Genomic DNA, 22009 nt, shown 5'->3' with positions numbered 1-22009 from the left:
TGGCATTTTGCAACTAATAGTAGCAACTAATCCCAAACTAATTTTATATATTAGAACCCATGTCAATAATATGATGCCTCACTTAATGCTTTAAATACATACATACATACATATTAAATACAGACATTATAGTAACAATGAAACAGCAACAGGTATAACCAACAAAACTTTTTAATGGAGGAAGGGGCAGAGTAATGTGCTTTAGTACGGGGAAACTACAAGACTATTACAATATAAAGCAAGGAACAAGTGAATGATACACAATCAAATTCATATATCATGTTCCATATAGGACACCTCGATTATACACAACACTACTGGCATTGTTTATAACTTTAAAAAGTTATCTATCTCTCTCTCTCTCTCTCTCTCTCTCTCTCTCTCTCTCTCTCCCCCCCCCCCCCCCCCTCTCTCTCTCTCTCTCTCTCTCTCACACACACACACACACACACACACACACAGAGTACAAGATGTGTTTACATATTTATTTTTAAGAAACCTAAGAATTTCAAATTACATGTTAGCACAAGTTCACAACATATAAAAAGCAAAATATATATATTTTCAGAATTTCACACATTTCAGGAACAATAACAAAATACGAAACTACAGAACCTGGGAATTGGTAAAGCACTCAAGATCATTGCTTTTTATATGCAAGCCAATGATATATAATGCTTTAGTTGACTAATTTATCACCCATGTCAATCCTATTGAACCAATTTCATTGTCTCAATAATGTGGAGGAGGAAATTAAGCAATTAAAGCTGAAAGGACTGAGAAAGTTCTCAGATGCTGGCCTGTGCCAGTGACAGGTCCATTAAAAAGACTACAACACAAAGTAATAGTCCACTGTCATAAGTTTTTCAAGTTCAAAGAAACGTCACGCAAATGCTGGTGAAACGTGAAATACCTTGAAGATGTAAAACTTCATAAGTTAAATACAGTTTCCTGTGAACTGAGGAACCAAAGTGCACTGGCGGGACAACAGTGCAATGATGATACAGTTTCGTTAGTCTCTGATTGTGAAATATAATTACAAGATCCTTTTCTTTTTTATGCTACTGTCGTGTCCTGTCGCGCACCAGTCTCTCCAGCAAGACCACTGCTTTCCACTGCAATTCCAGCTGTGACAGAAGTTTGGCCAGTACTGTCCTGTCCTGCACTGTCCGTCTGGCCATCTGTAGTGCTACTAGCACCAGTGCCCCCACTACCACGACGTTTGGGATCACCGTAAATTAAACAATTAATGTTTGGTGATGAGCTACGGTCACGGTGTCCCTCCTGCTCTTCCAAAAAGCGATCCATGTAGTCAGTGATGCCAGGATGTAGTGTGTATTTCTTCTTCTCCAACCGAGCCTTGTTGGCAAATATGTCATGGCGCTCAGTTTTCTTCCAAAGGTAGTAGAACTGCACAAGTTCACCCACTGATCTCGTTCGAACCTGTCAAAAGAAACAAATATCATGCATGACCACAACTTGGATTTTCAACCATAGCGAATGATTATTTTGTTGCGGTTGGATCAGTCAAGTAGCATCAACAGCTTACAAAACAAAACAAAACAAAATTTAAAATGAAATATGGGAACTATACGAAGTCACCCAAATAAGCCATGTTACAAAAATGCACACAAGAAAACAAAGAATCAGTGTAGTGGTGTGTATTCTTCTCACTGTGAAGCATCAGATCACAATCAACACAGGTACTTGTTTTGTTTGGTTGAGGACAGTATTGTTCAACCCAATATTGGAAGTATAAATAAAAGCATACCTGTATGATGAAGTGTTGAACAGTGGACTGGCTCCTGAAAAATAGATCATTAATTCCCATCAACGAGTTCTACTTTGGTCAACTAGAGATCCAGCATTTTTTCTTTATGATAATTATTAATCTACAGATCTCAGTTATATTTTTATTTATTTATTCATATATGCTGTTGAAAGTATGTTGTGGTGGATAAGTGTCAGATCGCAAATCAGTAAGTTTGAGGTTGAATTCACAGTCAGACTAGGATTTTTTTCTGCCACTTATAACCTCTTTCAATTCTGGAAATGATTCGTACAGTGGGGTCTCAGTGCCCAGACACAACGGGTGCCGTGTGTGTGTGTGTGTGTGTGTGTGTGTGTGTGTGTGTGTGTGTGTGTGTGAGAAAAAAGTAAGTAACTGTTTATTGTTTCAAAATAATTGCCATAACTGTCAATACATTTACATTTACCCCATTGTGAGACAAGACTGTCAATGCCTTCATAGAAAAACGTTTGTGGTTGCCTACCATGATTTTATACAGGTGTGCACCTCTTCCTGTCCAAAGCAAATCAATGGCTACCAACGACTTTCTTCAGGGCTCTAAACATATGGAAATCCCACAGGGAGAGGTCGGGACTGAATGGAGGATGTGTAATGTTTCAGAGCAAATTTCTGGGGTGTAGATGAAACAAGCTTGGCAACATATGGGCCCGCCCTAAGGTTATTTTTTGCAGTATATCTCTAAATGCGGCCACAGGGACAGGTGCTTCCAAGAATACCTTGAATAGGAAAGAAAGTCTGCATATGACTTAGTTACAGCTGTCATTACATCATACCCTTGTATTTTGTGTCTCAGTTTACTTTGTTTGTGGAGGACATTAGCATAATCACATTATCATATTTTCGACATACTGCTTCAACTACATGATTTAAAGTGTGGGCTAAGGATGTAACACATTTTAGGTTAGCATAAAATATGCATTTTAAATGTTTTCCTGGCATTCGTCACACATGCGGCAGCATCCGTGAACAACATTGGAATATTTTGTACTTAAATTTATCACCATGAAGTATACTGACTTCTACACACATTTAACAAGTCAAATTAGGGCACTTGAGATCACTATGAAGTTTACAGATTGTAACAAAATTCATGAAATTACTCATGTATTTTTGGCACAAAAAAACTGGCCAAGTGCAAGTAGGACTCGCACCCTGAGGGTTCCGTACAAACTTAATTACGTAAGCAGATAGTTCAACCATCTCGGGAATCAAGAATCTTGACAATTTTTGCCTGTTATTGATATTGATATTGGCAAGATATAGATCCCGGGAATTCCAAGACTTCCGTATGATATACCTGTACTGCGAAACCTTGCTTCTTGCCAAAATTCATGATTCTAGATCAACAGTAAGTATCCTACAAATTTTAGTGAGTGAGTTTGCGAGTATCAAAATATGCAACATAAATCACCATATCTTTTGACTGTAGTGACTTAAAAGCTTAAATTTTTTACAATGCCAAGGGACCATTCACCTTAGTATGTGACATAAATTTGAATTTGATATCTGTATCAATTCCACAAAAAAAAAGGGTTCTTAACAGTTGGACAGACAGACAACAAAGTGATGCTACACAAGTTAGTCCAGCATTTGCAATGAGACCAGAAAAAGACGTAGTAGATATTATAAATACCAATTGACAAAGAATACCTATAACAAAAAGTCTATGAGTATAGGGGCCAAGTTCCAACATTATAATACAGTTGTAAAACCTGAGGGCTTATATGCATCTGAAACTTTGACCATGAATAGACAAGGTCAAGCTGAGTGGCTGGAAAAGCGAAAGTGTAGGATATTTAGGAAAATCATAGGTAACGGATGGGTTGATGGACAATGGCGAATGAGAGAAAATGGGGACTTGTAGAGCAAGACAGAGCCTATAACAGCATCCATTAAGAAGAGACGATTGTTATTTTACGGTCATCTCATGAGGATGTATGGTGATCGACTAACAAAAAGAATATGGAGTTTCATCCAATCTAAGAAAACAAGGCCGAGATGGTTCGAAGAATGTGAAAAAGATCTTAGGCAGATTGGTATCTCAGAGAAAGAAATTCCTGACAGGAACAAATTTAGAAGATTCGTGAACAACTACCAAGGTTTTAAAATGGCATCAACATCCAAAAGACGGAGAGGACCTTCGTCCGAAAAGCATTAACAGGCACTTCTTGATGGGCTCAGAAGATACCGGCAGGAAGTCAAAGCTGGAAAAAGAACAAGACCTAGACACTAAAATGAAATTGGTTGTTACCACACAGTCCATAAAGGCTCAAATCGATAAAGAAAAAAAATGTCTAAATTCATGTAGTTATGTCAATTAAATCTCCAAAATATTTATTTACATCACAAACTGCTGAACATATATACATGCAACAAAGTTAGGAAAAGGCTAAATTGTTACTCGCCATAAAGATGACACCTAGAGTTGCAGACAGGCACAGTTCTTGCCAGAGACAGCAGTTATCTCTGTCTCTCTCTCTCTCTCTGTGTGTGTGTGTGTGTGTGTGTGTGTGTGTGTGTGTATCTCTTACAGACTTGTGTACTTATTGGAGTTTTCTCATAAGCCTTATCTCACCTCCACAAAGTGTTTACTTAGACCTTGAAAACTCCACTTTATGTTAGGTCATATAAAACTGACTACATGATAAGCCCAATCGATGGAAGGAGAGAGAACTAAGAACGTGCACAAAATACACCACAGAGACAAAGAATGTCCCGAACTAAAGATTAAATGTCCTTCACCATACTGCTACAGTGGCTAGGAAGTAAAACGCGGTCGGCAACCTGTGTGTTGTTTGCTAAAACAGCCAATAATTCATGATGGCAAACATACAATAGAATGTAAGTGATTAAAAAAGGGCGTTCAGTTAGGAAGTAGTGAACTGTCAAAGGCTGATGACACTGCACAGTAGTGAACTGTCAAAGGCTGATGACACTGCACAACAAAATTGGTGGGGGACCAACACTTAACAAATGGTGATGGTTAAAATGACAGCACCCAAACACAACTTAGCTAAAATGTCTCCTTGCACCGAGAGGGCTGAGAGGTGGTCAGCCAAGCTGCTGGGAGAGGTTTAATGCTTTGGAGCTTCTTCCCATGAAGGGGAGACCAGTATTGATGCCAAAGGTACACTACTTGCTGACAGATGATGACAAAGAGATTACCAGAAGGAACGGAAGAACTAGCAGGCTGCAGTAGGAGGACTGCAGCCTTGGCAGCAGCACCAGCAGTCTCGTTCCCCGTCAGACTGGTGTGACCAGGGACCCACATAAAAATCATAGTGGCTCCCTGAAGAGCGAGCAAGTGGAAGCTTCCTTGGACCCGTTGCACTAAGGGATGGACTGTGTACAGCACACAGAGGCTCTGAAGGGCATTGAAAGATTGGAGCAGACAACACAATTGAAAAGTCTGTGTCGCTGGATGCAGTGCATGGCCTGACACAGGACGTAAGAGCTCTGCTGTAAATACTGAGAAATATTTTGAAAGCCGATATCGAAGATCACTGGTGCCTATGACAAAGGCGCACCCGATGCCATGGTCAGTCCGAGAGTCATCAGTGTACACAAAGGTACTATTGCTAAATTCCGTGCGATGGTTGAGAAATTTACAGCAACAGATCAAATCTAGAGTAGTTGCCTTAAGAAGCGAATGAAGTTCAAGGTTAACACAGGTGGCCACATGAAGACAAGGTAGTGAAAGGGTCACACCCATCGGGAATGTGGCACGTAGCATGAAGTTAAACTACTGCAGCACTTGCTGAAAATGAACTCCAGGAGGTAACAGAAAAGGGACGTGCTCTAAGCAGGAGGCATTGGATGGGTGGCTGGGCACGCTAGACAAAAGGCATGCGTATCCACTGAGGAGAGCATCACATCGGTATGACAATGGTAGTTCGACAGCTTCTGCATAGAGACTCTCAACTGGCCTACTGCAAAAGGCGCCAGTGGCCAAACGGATTCCATGATGATGGATTGTATTACACGGCATAAGATGAACAGATGTGCAGATTCATAAACGAAACACACACTCAAGTTTCGAACGGACAAGGGATCAGTACAAATTGAGGAGGGTGATCCTACCCACTCCCCAGGAAGTACTGCTTCGGACACTAGGACACTCAGGGACCAAGTACAGCGGGCTGCCAGGTAAGACACAAGAGAGGACCTACAAAGTTTTCCATCAACTGTGAGCCCCAAGAATTTTGTAATTTCAGTGAATGGAAGAGCAACAAGCCCAAGATGCAAAGACAGTGGAAGAGAAACCTGCTGCACCGCCAGAAATTCAAACAAACAGCAGAGAAGGGGGGGAGCCATTGTCGATGTGCAATAGATTGCAAAATCGTCAACAAAAAGGGAGTGAGAGATGTCTGGTGGGACACAGGCCCTAATAGGGTTAATAGCTATAGCAAAGATAACTATGCTCAGGATGGAGCCCTGAGGCAACTTTTCCTGGATAAAGCTGTCTGACAAGGTAGAACCCACACATACTTTGAAAACTCTCAGGTGGCCTCGGAAGCCCCATGTGTAGAGACTAGGTAGGATACCAGTCCTCCAGCACGTGTCACAGGCTTTCTCCAAATAAAAAAACATAGCCACAGTCTGGTATTTCTGCAGAAAACCGTTCATAACTTGGGTTGACAAAGTGATAACATTGGCAACTGAAGAATGGTGCACTCAAAATCCTCATTGAACAGTGGTTAGTAAAGTGCGAGGCTCGAGCCACCATACCAGACAGGGGCATGAATCATACATTCCATCATCTTGCAAACAAAGCTGGTGAGAGAAATGTGGCAGTAGCTAGAAGGAAGGTGATTGTCCTTATCGGGCTTAGGTATGCGTACAACAGTGGCTTCATGCCGGCATCTGGGAAACGTGCCATCTGCCCAGATGCAACTCTACATATGAAGGAGAAAGTGCTTTTCTGCAAGAGAAAGGTGCTGCAACATCTGAAAGTGAATATCAGCTGGCCTTGAGGTGGAAGATTAGGGTGAAGTGAGAACATGATCTGGCTCCCTCATAGTAAAGGCAGCATGGTAGCATTCATGATTCTGAGAGGAGAAGGGTATCACCTGAGCCTCCTCTACTCATTTCCAATGGAGGAAGGCAGGGTAATAGTGGGTGGAGCTCGAAATCTCCACAAAATAATGGCCAAAGGTGTTGGAGATAACAATGGGGTCCAAAATGGCATCATCTGCTATGATCACGCGGGGTATTGGGGAGTGGACCTTGGTCCCAGAGAGCTGTCGGAGGTTGGCCCATATGACAGAAGATGGAGTAGAACTGTTAAAAGAACAAGTAAATGAAATCCTGGTAGCTATTTTGCTATCCCAAAGAATGTGCATGGTTTCTGAATGGAACATGACTGCTCCAGCATCAAGGTATATGAGATTGACATGATTGAGAAGGTCAGTCAAGAGGGCACCTTTCAAACAGGATCTGGAAGAGCCCCAATGGGGATGGGGTTCATTAAAGTTACTGAGCAGCAAAATGGAGTGTGGAAGTTGCCCAGTAAGCTGGAGGAAGTCTGCCCTGCTAACATTGAACAATGGGGGGCTGTAGATGGTACAAAGAGAAAAGATGAAGTAAGGAAGAAAAATGTGGACTGCAACAGCTTGCAGCAGGTGTTCAGTCAGACGGTTTGACCATGAACATCATCCAGGAATAGCAGCATGACTCCTCCTTGAGATGGAATGCTGTCCTCAAGGATAAGGTCAAAATGGATCGGAAAGAACTGCAACAGGTCAAAGTGGTCGTGAGGAAGTAATTTTTTTTCCCGGAGACAGAAAACAAGTTGGCACTGCAATGCCAAGGGCAGCCATGATTCCTGCTTGTTGGATTTAATGCTGTGAACATTCCTTTGGAGGAGAGAGATGACGGAGAATGGGCAGGATGGAAAAAATGAAGGGTTGTGACCTTGGCGGCTGCCGAGTGCCAGTCTTCGAAGACTCACTGCTACAGGGTGCAGATCATGGTCCATGAGCTCTATAGAGGTGTCGGCAGTCTCACTGGGTCGGCCTGCAAATTCCAGATCAGAAAAATGGTTGGTGGTGTGCACTGGCGAAATGGAGGTCGGCTGGGTATCACGCAGCAACACCATTGAAGAGGATCTCTGAGTCAAGGAGGAGACGACAGTTTGCCTTCATTTGATTTCTTGAGGCCTTTGCGGTTAGCAGATGAAGACTCAGATGTCTGCTGGCTGGAGGAACGTAAAAAGTCTTCACAGAAGTATCCCTTCTGTTCTTTTTGGCCTGTTGGTTGTGTAGCAGCTGATTTTGGCACTGGACACAAAGATTTGCTGGCCTGTTGCACAGCTGGAGGAGAAGGAGGTGAGGATGCTACCGTAACACTGGGGAAATTTAAAATCCCAGAGCTGAATTTCAGGTCGCAAGTCTGCATGGCCATATCCTTCGTGGAACGAGATGCAGCTAGAATAGTACTGTAAGTGCCAGATGGTAAAATGCAGGGCTTCTGACTAGCCAATAACTTGCGAGCAACAGGGTAAGACAATTTTTACTTCATTTGTATCTTCTGGACAGCTCGCTCATTGAGATACTGATACAGTGGGGGGATACAGTGGGGGGGGGGGGGGGGGGGGGGAGGAGGCAGGCAATCGCACTCATGAGTATCGTTACCAAAAGTAACATATTTGGCTGTGTTTTCACAGGACATTCAAGTGTGGTTGTACAGCTGAACTGGTGGCAGGCATCAGGTTTGGAATGTACGGTTGAACTGCGATGATTTCATAGCCTGCTTTGATTTTTGATGGAAGCACTAGTCTCTCAAACGTGAGGAAAGAGTGCATGTAGGCACTACGTTTGTATCAACCTTTTTCATTACCTGCTGGGCTGCAGTGACACCCTGATTGGAGAGGTAAGTTTGGATTTCTTCCTCAGTCAGACCATCGAGCAGCCTAGTGTAAATAACACCATGCGAAGAATTCAATGTTTGACAGTCCTCACCACAAACAGGATAGCTGTGGCGGGCTTGAGAATCACAAGTTGTCTCCAAAAGCAAAGCGACATTACGTAAACAATAGCACAATTTTCACAGGGCTGGCAATTGCATAAACACCTTTCCCAATACCAAATGGATTAAGATTAGCAAAGGACTGACCTCCTTCAGTACATGATACCATGAGGAGCTGAGGTGCAGCTGGGAGAGTCTTGGAATCTTTACCCTCATTGCATTTACATTTAGCAGACATTGACTGAGATGGTGATTGGCTCATTGTGAGAAAATCCCCATTACTGCCAGTGTCTCCAATGGCACACTCATTCCCACGGACCCCCCCTCCCGAGGAGGCTCACCTGCCTTAGGTGATTGTTTTCACACCTCAGGTCACACCTCTCTAACTCCTGAAAGAGGGATCCATTGCCAATTAGTGAAGGTAATAGCTTAGGCTATTACCAATCCCTGGGCCTCGCCTGTACCAGGGGGTACATGCAAACCCTACTTGCCAACCCGGGGCTGGGCATCACGTGATACCCAAACACCTGTTCTGCGTCAAGATGCATGGGTCATCCTTCAGGAGGAGTTAGAGGAGAAGGTGAGAAACGAAATGAAAATGAAACTGTGGGTGGGGGAAGGGGGGTTGTGGGGGGGGTTGTGGGAGGGGGTGAAGGATGAAAAAGGCTCTTTTCTTTTTGATGCAATTTCATCAATTATTCTATATAGTGTCTGGTTTCCAATATTTATCTGGTCATTGAGCAACTGTTTATTTTGTGTTAATGTTTTTTGTATGTGGAAATTTTCTTGGAAAGCGAGGAGATTTCTGTCTTTTCCGGTTTTTATGATATTCATATTGTTTTCAATATTGCTTGGTCTATGGTGTTCTTCTTTTAGATGATCCGCAAATGTTGAATGATTTGTACCATAGTTGAATGCTCTGATATGTTCTTTATAACTTGTGTCACATGTCATGCCAGTTATTTCAATTTACATCTTCTGACAATCTCTGCAACTGAGCTGATAGATACCACATTGTTGGTATCTGTTTGGTTTTGATTTTAGTTTTGGGATTTTCTTTTGTATGGAACTGTTTGTTTTGTAAGCAATGTTTATGCCTTGTTTTTTGAATATGTTTCCTATTTTATGAGTGAATTTGCTGTGGTAGGTAATTCTATGCCGTTTTCTTGTTGCAGTGCAAGTTGTACGAGTTAGTGTGTTTTGGTTAGTTTTTTTCATTATTTGTCTTTTTATTTTTTTGTTTAGTTTGTCTACCAATGTTTCTTTGTGTCCTTTTTTAATGCTATTTGTTTTATAATGGCTAACTCTTTCTGGTAATTAGAATTGTTTAGGGGGATCCTGTTCAGCCTGTTTACCATGTGTTTGTTTGCTGTTGGGTGGTTTGAAGTTGCATTTAAGATAATGTCACTTGTTGTGGGTTTTCTGTGTATGTCAAATGTGTGTTTATTATTGTCTTTTCTTATGGTTATGTCTAAAAAATTGGGGGTGTTTTCTTGTTCTTCTATTGTGAACTTTGTTTTTGTGTACAGCAGTTATAGCCATTATAAAACAAATAGCATTAAAAAAAGGACACAAAGAAACATTGGTAGACAAACTAAACAAAAAAATAAAAAGACAAATAATGAAAAAAACTAACCAAAACACACTAACTCATACAACTTGCACTGCAACAAGAAAACGGCATAGAATTACCTACCACAGCAAATTCACTCATAAAATAGGAAACATATTCAAAAAACAAGGCATAAACATTGCTTACAAAACAAACAGTTCCATACAAAAGAAAATCCCAAAACTAAAATCAAAACCAAACAGATACCAACAATGTGGTATCTATCAGCTCAGTTGCAGAGATTGTGAGAAGATATACATTGGAATGACTGGCAGGACATTTGACACAAGATATAAAGAACATATCAGAGCATTCAAATGTGGTACAAATCATTCAACATTTGCGGATCATCTAAAAGAAGAACACCATAGACAAGCAATATTGAAAACAATATGAATATCATAAAAATCAATAGAGACAGGTGCCTGCTCCCTTTCCAAGAAAATTTCCACATACAAAAAGCATTAACACAAAATAAACAGTTGCTCAATGACCAGATAAATATTGGAAACCTGACTCTATATAGAATAATTTATGAAATTGCATGAAAAACAAAAGAGCCTTTTCCATTCTAACCCCCCCCCCCCCCACCCTCCCCCCAATTTCATTTCACTTCTCACTCCTCACCTTCGCTTCTAACTCTCACTTCATCACACTGCTATATGCTTATGTCCACTCATCATGGTTTCACCCCTCCGCTTAAAAAAAAAAAAAAAAAAAAAAAAAAAAAAAAAAAAAAAAAAAAAAAAAAAAAAAAAAAAAAAAAAGCCCTCTACATCGCTATTGCTTCTCTACTGTTACAGTCATAGTATATAAATACACAGAAACATCATAAAATAAAATTACACGCACACAACAATCTAAATAAAAAAAATGTTGTAGGTCAAAAACAGAGCAGTGGAAAAGTTATGTTGGCAACACTACAAAACACAAACAACAACACATACTTGAAATACAAAAAGAAACAGAACACAATGGTGTACGTAAAAGTGTGGTGTGCAAAATGCATAGTTCTGCAGAACATCTAAAAATTAGACGAAAATTATCAGTGTCAAAAACAGAAAAACATCGATGTGCTAGCAGATCAGATGTAAGTGAGAAATCAGCTGAAAAACCACCATAAGTACAAATCAACCTATTCTTAACTAACTGTCTGATGATCTACAAAGCAAATCAAAATGTAAATAACTTAATTACAGACCACTGCTGATGATTTACCCCAATAAAGCAAAATGCGTCTATTGAAAATATGACACATTTTTGTAGTTGCAATGACCAGACCAAAAATACCCTCAAAAATCACACACAATTTCACAAATAACTTTGAAATAATAGTTCTTTACCATAAACTCAGGAAAATAAAGAGGGTGTATGATGTTTTTGGACTGTGATAGTATACTTTATTTAAATTCTTTTCTTACTACATAATGATTCATCATCATCATCATCTTCCTTTCCAGGATTCAGCTGTTGTTTGTTCTGATCTCACAAACAAAATCACTCCCTTCTTTCTCGAGGTCTTCCAACATCTCTTTCCTCCATTCACCTTGTAGTTCAGGATCTTCTGGGGAATTCTGTGACCTGGCATTCTCATGAGGTGCTCTCTCCAATATGTACAACATTTTTGAATTTTTTCATTCATGTTGAAAATATTTACTTCCGTCTTAACATCTTTGTTTCTTCTAATCATGTCTCTTCTTGTGCAGCTCTCTGTCTTTCTTAGGAGTCTCCTCTCTGCTGTTTGAATTATTTCTTTTTTTGGGTAAACCAGCCTTCACTTCCATAGGATAGTGTAGGAAGTGCCATTACATTACAGAATTTTATGATGGTCTCTTTTTGTACTTTAGGCCCAATGTTTTGCCAATGGTACCACGGACAGCTTGAAATTTGTGTATTTTATTTTCAATATCAGAGATAAAACCAAAACTTATAGCACAGCCTAAATAAGTGATTTCGGAGACTTGTTCTAAAACTGAATTAGGCCTATCAAAAACATTTTTGGCTGATTGTTTTTTTTCCTCAGAATGCCATTATTTTAGTTTTCTTGCTAGAAATTTTAAAGTTGTACTTCTTGCAAATTGAGTTCAGCTGGTATACTGACCTTTGGAGAACATCTTCAGTCTTTCAAACAGTAATGATGTCATCAGTAAACAAAAGTACTTTCAGATATTCCTCATTCATTAGTTTAATTCTTTTGTTTACTTTTAATTTCCATTTGTGAAAAACAAAGTCAATGTAAATATTAAAGAGGGTAGGTAGTAATCCACACCCTTGTCTAACACATTGGTTAATAATTATTTCTTATTATCGAATCCCACCAGTGTTTATTACAATGTGTGTAGTTTTGTAAAAACTTTTCATCTCTATTAGGTGATAAGCATATTTACATTCAGACAATCTTCCACATAGGCTATCATCATGATCAAAAGCCTTCTCAAGGTTGACAAAGGCCTCATGGGTTTCTATACCAATAATGTTTTTTGAATTACAAGCACACTGTCTGTGCTTGAATGACTTGGTCTAAATCCAATTTGTTCTTCAGAAATATTAGCTTTTGTGATATTCTTCATGAGGTTATTGATTATCTTTGAGTACAGTTTGTGGCCAGTTTTTAGATGACTTATGCCATGATAATTTTTACAGTCATTATACTTCCCTTTTTAGAAGAGACATTATATTTCCCTTTTTAGAAGAGAGAGATTACTTATGCTGTATACCAAGGGTCTGGGATCTTGCAGTTCATCAAACATTCATTCGTTAATTGTAGAAGTTTTTCGTCAATTGGTAACCCTTCATATCTAATTAATTCTGAATATATTCCATCTATACCAGTAGCTTTTCTGTTATTCCTGCCTTTCAAAGCTTTTGTACTTGCTGCATAGCAACTGGATCTATTGTTTCATTGTACATACTTTGTCTAGTGCCATCTGTATACACTGCAAGTCTGTATAACAATTCATCCGCTGTTAATTGTGTATAATATTCAGTGGGGCAGCATTTTCTTCTTCCTTCTTGAGGGCTTTCATGAACTTGCATGCACATTGCTGTCTACAGTGTACATCATGTTCTAATATGCTAACGAATGAGTCCCAAGACTCTTGGTGAGCTTTGTGCACTATCTGTTTTGTTGCATTCCTTTTTATTTTGTATGTTCCCCTGCTCTCTGATGTTTTTGTCTGCAGAAACTTCAAACAACCTATTTGTTTTTCTTTAATGGCTTCTTTAATTTCTATGTTCCAAATCCTGACTAATTTTTACCCATTTGGTTTGTTCTGATCGCCAAGTGCTTCTGACGCTGCTTCAATATGCAGGCTCTGATATTATTCCATTCTATATTGATGTCTCAATTGATTGGTAGTGAATTAAGCTTTTCTTGTAGCCTTCACTGATAATGTTTCCTAATGCTAAACTACAACAGAAAATATTTCTGAGCAGCTGATGTTGTGACTTGTTTTGGAGTTTCTTTGTTTTCTTTCAATTTGATAGTAGCCATAGGTTACTGCCTAAAACAAAGTGGTCACTACCTATGTCGCTTCCTTTATAAATACTTATACCTTGGATAAGATTCTTCATTTTATCATTAGTTAGTATATAATCAATCAAAAAGCTTAATCCTTGTGAATGTCTTTCTTTCTGTAAAATGTGTTAGTAATTTGAAAATTACTGAAGAAGGCAAGCTGGCGTAATTCCAACTATTCCTGGTGTACACTGATCAGCCAGAACCTTAAAACCACTTATCTAATAGCTGGTATGTCCACCTTTGACACAGATAACAGCAGTGATGTGTCAGGGCTTGGGAGCAATGAGGCCTTGGTATATCGCCTAAGGGAGCTGGCACCACTTCTGCACACACACACACACACACACACACACACACACACACACACACACACACACACACGTCACCTTCTTCCCATACATGTAGGGAAGGAGGGCGATGAGCTCTGATGCCATGTTCAATCACATCCCAGGTGTGTTCCATCGGGTTCTGATCTGGCAAGGGGCCAGCACATCAATTGGAGCTCGCCTCTGTGTTCCTAGAACCACTCCATCACACTCCTGACCTTGTGACATGGTACATCATCTCTCTGAAAAATGCCACTGCCATCGGGAAACACAATTGTTATGAAGGCCATCACAGTGCCTTGCACGAGTTCCATTGGACCCATGGATGCCCATGTTAATGTTCCCCAGAGCAAGACTGAGCCACTGCCAGCTTGTCTCCATCCCACAGTACAGGTGTCAAGGAGCTGTTCCCTGGAAGATGACACATTCACATCCTCCCACGAGCATGATGGTGAAGGTATTGGGATTTATCAGACCATGCACCACTGCCACTGCACCAACGACCAGTGTCGATGGTCACATGCCCATTTCAGTCATAGATTCCGATGTTTTGGTGTTAACATTGGTAGATGTAAGGGTCATCTGCTGTGGCAGCCCACTGTTAGAAGTGATTGGTAAACTGTGTTCATACACACAGTTCACCGTCTGTCCTGTTTTACCAGTATGCCCGGCATAGAACGTTCGACATCTTTTGATGAGGGGCGATTGCGAAACCGCAAGACGCCTGGATGTGGTTTCACTTTGGTTTCACCACGTGTTGAAGACACTCACCACAGCACTGTTTGAACACCCAACAAGTCACGCAGTTTCCGAAATGCTCGTGCTGAGCCTCTGTGCCATTAGAGTCTGCCATTGGTCAAACTCAGACAGATCGCACACCTTCCCCATTCTACACACAGACAGCACGCTCACAGATACTACATGCTTGGTGCATGTGTCTGACTAGCAGTCATTCCTCACCAGATGATGCTGCTATCGCCTGGATGGGTTTATACTGATAGTAGGTCAGAGATCATAATGTTCTGGCTGATCGGTGTACGTAGATATCCTACTCTTGCATTAAAATCACCAGTCATGACAACATAGTCTGTTTTGTTGATTTTGTTCACTTCTTTCTGAATGATCATCATATGATTCATACAAATAAAGTTATAGAGACCCTGAACGCAAATTAGTATATGCATTTTGTGACATATACAGTGGTTGCTTTTATAGATTCAAAATCAGAAATCTTGCTTATTTTACCATATAAATTCTACCTGGAAGTACCACTTGTGCAATTTCGTCCTTGCCAGACAAATACCAGAAAATACAATTTATACTGAATGCAATGAGGGTTAAAATGATTTTAATTCCTCAGAAGTGTGTGTGTTCTGAAATGAATTTTTTTGACGAATAACGAGTGAACACCAAACAAAAATTCTAAAGATGATTTTGCCATCTGTAGCCAACGTTCAATCACGTGAGCTTTCTAGCAAAGGGAATACATCTGTCCGTCATCACTGATTTTGTCCAAATTTATGGTACATGCGGACTTGGGCAGGAATGAAAAGCGATGGGAGTGGGAGCTCCAGATGGCCAAGTGTCTACAAAAAAATAGCTTTTCTGGAACAGGATGGGCGAGGCAAGATCTTAGTTTCCAGGCAGCAGTTGGTGCAGCGGAAAGAGTACAAAATAGTAATCTGAGGATTGTGAGGATGTGTCCCCATGTGGAAACACTTCTTATTTTCAATTTTTACATTACCTACAGTGTAAATAAACTGAAGTAATGCTAAACATATTGTACTTATTAATATTCTTATAAAACATGTGAAAAAGAAAGACAACAGAAAATTTGGGATTATAGAAAAAATTCCAGGAAGGTTAAGGTGTATACAAGAACAAGTAAGCATGGTCCCCTAGTAAGTATGTCTCACAGAATAGGTCAAGTACCAAGCAGTCAACCTTTATTTTCCAATTTTCCAAATGTAAATCAGACAGCATCATTCTGGAAATGAAAATATCAGAGATGAAGTTCAAGTATGTCACAGAATACTCATCTGTTATGAGTGCTCAATCACACTCGCCCCCTCTTCCATGAATATGAAACTTCAAATTTTATCATGTATATTTTCAGTTTCTCTAGATAAATCTGCCAGCATGTGAAAAAACGGCAGTTTTGAACAGCCTACCATAAGATTAACAAGCATTCAAATTACTTTACAATGAGATGATCACATATGACACATCATATTAAATGCACTACTCCAATTTGAGTAAGAATATTGCAATAAATTACCCTGCAGTTACTTCATAAAGAAACTGAAAAGTTACTGCATGACAGGATTACATACAGTGATTTAATCATGACCAGCTGTTATGTACAATTACTAGACTAACCTTATTTTGCTGAATGAGATGAAAATCCTTCCCATATGTGCGCAGCCCATTTTCAAAATTACGGCATTCTTCTTCTGACCACAAGCTCATTGTATCAGCAGGTGGGAGAGCATTCATACGCCGTCTTCGCAAGGCCTCCTCTACATTATAACCACATTGCAGCAGTAGATACAGGGCTTGTTCATCATCACGGGTATGTGCTCCTGTTGGGATAGCACTCACTCCTGCACCCAGGGAAGGCTCTTGGGCACGTACCAGGAAATCTTCCACCTCTGATTCCTTCAGTGCATTTGGCTCCCAGAGTAGTTTATCTTCATTTTCATATGGCAAGGCGTCATCATACTTGCACAAGCCCTCAGGAATACCTGCCTATTTATATAGCAAATTTTACTATATTTGCTACTGCATTCTCCAATATTTTATAATATCAATACCAATCAAACTACAGAAAATAGAGATTACAAAAACTATTTACACTGTCATTCATTAGTTGAAACACATTAGATGGAAAACTACTTCATAGTTAGGAACTTCATTGTCGACGGCTAAAATGTCAATATTAGTATCATAAGATTTATTTATAATAATAAGTTTAAAATGTGGGGGTTGGTGGCAAAGAACAGCCAATCTGAAGAAACTCCTCTGTAAATAATACACTGTAGTAAATTAACTTCCATAATTTTTATTGTGTGTTCATCTTTGGTATTTAATTATATTATACAAAAGACATTCCAAAAATAAGTTTTGTCATTGTTTTTGCAATAGAATATGGTACACCAGATGACACAAACAAATGTCATAAGAATCCACACCCATTACTGATTCAATGGCGGAAGGGACTTCAGCAGAAGAGAAAAGATGCAAGTGCAGAGAACTGAAGGAGAGAGAGAGGGTAGTAGCTGACCAACGTGCCTGAGATTATTCAAGTACACATCACAATGGCATGTGGAAGTGTACTGAAAACATCAATGGAAGTGCATGCTGTTATCTGGTACATATTGGCACGTGGGGCTATTGTGTCTGTCATCCACAAACACCTACAGACCGGACACAGTGATACAGACCGGACACAGTGAAGAGTTCATGTCTGATCACATGGTTGGTTGCTGGCGTAGTATATTCAGAGAAGGAAGATGGAGAGGTGAGGATGAAGGTTGAAGTTGGTATCCCCCAACATCCACAAATGAAAACAACATTGCTAGGGTACAGGGCATGAAGATAGTGGACAGGCTCATAACAGTGTCAGACACGGTATCCACACTGCATACTGACACTGACGTGCTCCACGGTGTGTTGGTGTACCGAAAAGTGGCTGTAAGTTGGGTGCCATGAAACTTGATTCCAGACCACAAGAGTGCGAGAATGGGACCAGTCTCGATCACTCAATGCGTTGCACACAAGAGGGAAATGAGTTCCTGTTCAGAGTCATCACAAGTGATGATGAGACACCTGTGCACCACTTAATCCCAGAATCCATGGTTGCCTCAATGTCTTTCAAGCATCCCAGTTCATTATTGAGGAAAAAAATCAAATGAGGGAGGGATCATAAGGCTACTGTGGCACACTCACCAAACACAGATTAGCAGCATTCGACGAAAGACACCAGTGGTCTCGAGTGAAACTGATGTGCAAACCACATGGAGCAAGACTCATAGGAAAAGATTCATCACTTCAAGTGGGAGAGATTGGATCACTTGGCCTACAACCCTGATATTGACCCATCATACTTTCACCTCTTCCTTGCATTGAAAGCTGCACAATTAGGATGCCACTTTCAAACAAATGTGGAGATAGGTGAAAAATAGACAGCAAGTATTGTGAAAAGAAAGTGGTAAAGTATACAATACAAAATTCAACATTCACAATTTCAATCCCTGGTCAGTCCTAGGATCTTTATCTGTCACTTATCACTTCTTTCACATATGGAAATGTTTCTTAACATGAAAAATGCCCAGTTGCACTCTGATTCTGAGTCCACATTAAACTAAGAGTCCCACTAAGTGTGACTAGTTCAAAGGATGGAGGAAGGCAAGTAGAACCACACCTATACTTTGTTCATCATAAGAATAAACCTGATGTAAACAAACATAAGTGCGATGACTGGTCAGCAGCTGTAGCTCTAGTACACTGGTGTTGTTCCACTCTTGGAAGTAGGTCCAACTTATGCATCAGACATCTTATTACTAGGACATTGTAAATGAAACTTTAAGACAATCCGATGTACTAATAGCCATTGACGTTTTCCTTAATCATACTTTAGTTACGTAATTTTTACTTATAAATCGTGTACAGTCACAGCCTCTGTAAACACTACTCGTGCTCTGATCGTCTTGCTATTAATATGTTCTGTGAAAATGGATGACACTGCTTCCTGCTGCGTAGTGAAACATGGGTGCAGAACACCGTTAATGGCAAGAAACAAGTCGTACTTAATGTTTTACACAACCGTAAAGGGAAAAATCAGCTCTGACTTTTTCGAGAAAGACCATGCAATAAACAGAACATGATAATCAAATTAAATGTGTGGCGTAATCAGCAGCTTTGTAGAATGATACTTGTGTATGCTTTCAGGCAGAAGTTCGAATCTCATTGTCTACAATTTTTTCTGATTTGAGTACCTAGATCATTTAAATATGGGCTTCATCAAATATATGTTAATTAACTCCTACTTAATTATTATTTTTCAAGAAAAATGCATGTCTTCTACTTTCTAATTACATATCGCATGCAAAATTCTGGTTTTCATTGCAGATATAAATTCTTAAATATGGATATGTTACAAAAGATTGCTGAAGTGAAGAAAACATTACACAATCAAATTTTTTTGGAGAAAAATCAAATAATCTTTATTTGAATACACATTTTGTTTTGTAGGAGACACAAGCAAAAGTGATAAATGTTGTAGAAATACAGAAAACAATAATTTTCACGGCATCAAGCACACTGTACATATGCCGCATTTTTACAGTTGTCACTGTACAACTACTACCTGAATGAAATAGAACTGATCTAGAGCCATGTTAAGGGATTTACTGCGAGAAATTACAAGACATTTAAGCTGCCAAATGTATTGGAACTAATGTACGAAGCTTTGTAACACATCACTGCTGAACAATAGTGAAATGGAGAATAGCAGGTCATAAAAGAGGAGTGGAAATGTGGATTTTTTTGGTTGCTTAGTATTCTGATGCTGATTGCCTCTTTCTCATTGTAGCAGTACTGAAACGTATTCCTTGGGAGTCATATATGGAAGGAGTTCAGAGATTACCAGACGACTGATTGAAACACCCTCAGTGGCTTCAGTGCTTAACTAGATGGGAAATCAGCAGTGTGCTCTTATGCCATGCGCAGCTCGTGCAGAAAAATTACCCTTGTTAAACTCAGAAATTTTCATCACTCTTGTTTTTAATTACACTACTACGTTAATCAAAAGAGAGAGCATGCTATCTTTCCCATCAGGTCACCTAAGAAGCGTGTCGCCTGAGTTTTGCCAAATATAATTTCCTTCTGTTTAAAAATTAAATGACATTCAAAAAGCTATATTGTTCTCTGCTCATCTCTTTCCACATCTTTACTGCAACTGTTCACATCACTGCAGTTTAGTTGGATTATTGCCTGGCCAGTGCCGTCCAAGTTAAATGCACCAGTAAGCTGTTGGCATGTACCATCGCTGAGTCAAAGAATACATAGTGTATTGTTTACATGAGGTTTATTTTTATGACAAATAGTAAAGCACTGTGGAACTCAAACCAGCTTTCAGGTTGATGACAGCTTCAGTCCTTTTCCCCCGTTTTCTTTACTATAAAATAAATCATACATAAGCAATGTTGACATTTTAGCAATTAAAAACAAACATCTTGAGTTTCAAGCTAGCTCCAAAGCATCAAGTTTACTTGATAGTGGAGTTTTATAGCAGCAAGTAATCGTAACAAATGAAATTCACAATAATTTGTATGATGTCCTAAAATTGTATTATTTTAAGGGTTATATTTGATGAATCAATGCTGAATAAATTTGCCTCAGGAGCCTGAGACTGTGGTCATGCATATGTGTGTGTATGTATGTATGTATGTGTATATGTACAGGCGTGGACAAAACGAGCAAGACTCCTCGCCTTTTCGTTATGCTGATCCGCACAGCTTTAAAGTCTGCTACACAGCATAACAGGCAAGGTGACGAAGTGCTACCAACATACTACGGAAGTTCGCCCAGCTGATTTGCTGAGATAGCTAGCACTGGCAAAACTCGCACTTCGAAGACGCCACAGCATCGTCTGCCACCACTTCGTGGGAAACGAAATACCTCAAGTTAAAGCCAATGTGTTGTATTCGCATATCCGTGACTATGACTTGGATCTAAAGTGTGGTTATGGATAGTACGTATGCTCAGATTGCGAATCTAACATCATGACCGAAAACAAGGGGAAATGAGTTAGGCGTCCTTCCTCTTCCGTAACATCAAATATATTTTAGTCATTCTTTCTTAAATGAACTGCGCAGAAACTTTTTAGTAACACCAGATGATATTAACACCTTGCCGGCGCGGGTTATCCGTGCGCTCAACAGCGTCATATCGGGGACCGCGCGGCTCCTTGCGCCGTCAGTTCGAATCCTCCCCGGGGCATGGATGTGTGTTAGGTAAGGTAGGTTGAAGTAGTTCTAGATCTAGGGGACTGATGACCAAAGCAGTTTGGTGGCATAGTTCTTAGAGCCATTTTTTTACCTTTTGCGTAAATTTTCTTTACATAAACGGCCGTATCTTTAGATCGCGTTGACATAGCTTACATTTTTACACCACCAAGAGACCGTATACCGTAGGAAGCGCGATACATTTCTGCTTATTATGTCCACCTTTACTCGAGGAAAAAGGGGTTTTAAGGGTTGGTTAGACAGATAGACGGTCAAGAAAGTGAGATTAGTACGGTTCCATTTTTACCCATTTACGTGACGAAATCCTAGCAACGAAAATAGCTACCATAGTTACTGAAGATGAGGGCAACATAATAATTTCCCCCACTCTTTATTCGAAATGTTCCAGTTGCAGTCGATACATCTGCATATTAATCGTAGCTACGCTTTCGATCCAAATCACGTTTACAGGAATGCAAATAAAATCCATTTGCTTATACACATGGTAATTCAGATCCCACTATTAATGCCACTGCGTTTTAGATGTGTGAGCATTCCCATTGCTAGCTACCTTAAGGAATACATCGGTTAATGAACGTTTTCTGGTTGTGGCACGTCTAATGGAGAATTCGAAACATTGTAGAATACGTTTGGCATTTACGTCGCCGTTTATTTCCTGGGGTGGTGCAGAATTATCCTACAAAATTTACTCGCTAATAACAGTTTTTTGTTATGTCGATAAACATCCCGGACGATTGTCACATAAGC

At 39.8% G+C, this 22009-nt stretch overlaps 1 protein-coding gene across 6 annotated transcripts in view; it reads right to left on the bottom strand.

The window, feature by feature from the left end:
* Positions 1-415: 415 nt before the first annotated feature.
* The window catches only part of LOC124794640 (mesoderm induction early response protein 1), a 189579-nt gene continuing 167985 nt past the window's right edge, over positions 416-22009 (bottom strand). For all 6 annotated transcript variants that reach the window (XM_047258151.1, XM_047258156.1, XM_047258152.1 and 3 more), the window contains 2 exons: positions 16614-16982; positions 416-1443 (listed from right to left, as the gene is read on the bottom strand). In XM_047258151.1, coding sequence (XP_047114107.1) covers positions 1057-1443; positions 16614-16982 — 756 coding nt within the window. In that variant the 3' untranslated portion in view covers positions 416-1056. The remainder of the gene's footprint in view (positions 1444-16613; positions 16983-22009) is intronic.

This window comes from Schistocerca piceifrons, chromosome 4, assembly GCF_021461385.2.
Source record: "Schistocerca piceifrons isolate TAMUIC-IGC-003096 chromosome 4, iqSchPice1.1, whole genome shotgun sequence".
Lineage (NCBI taxonomy): Eukaryota > Metazoa > Arthropoda > Insecta > Orthoptera > Acrididae > Schistocerca > Schistocerca piceifrons.
This window is presented reverse-complemented; position numbering and strand designations above follow the sequence as displayed.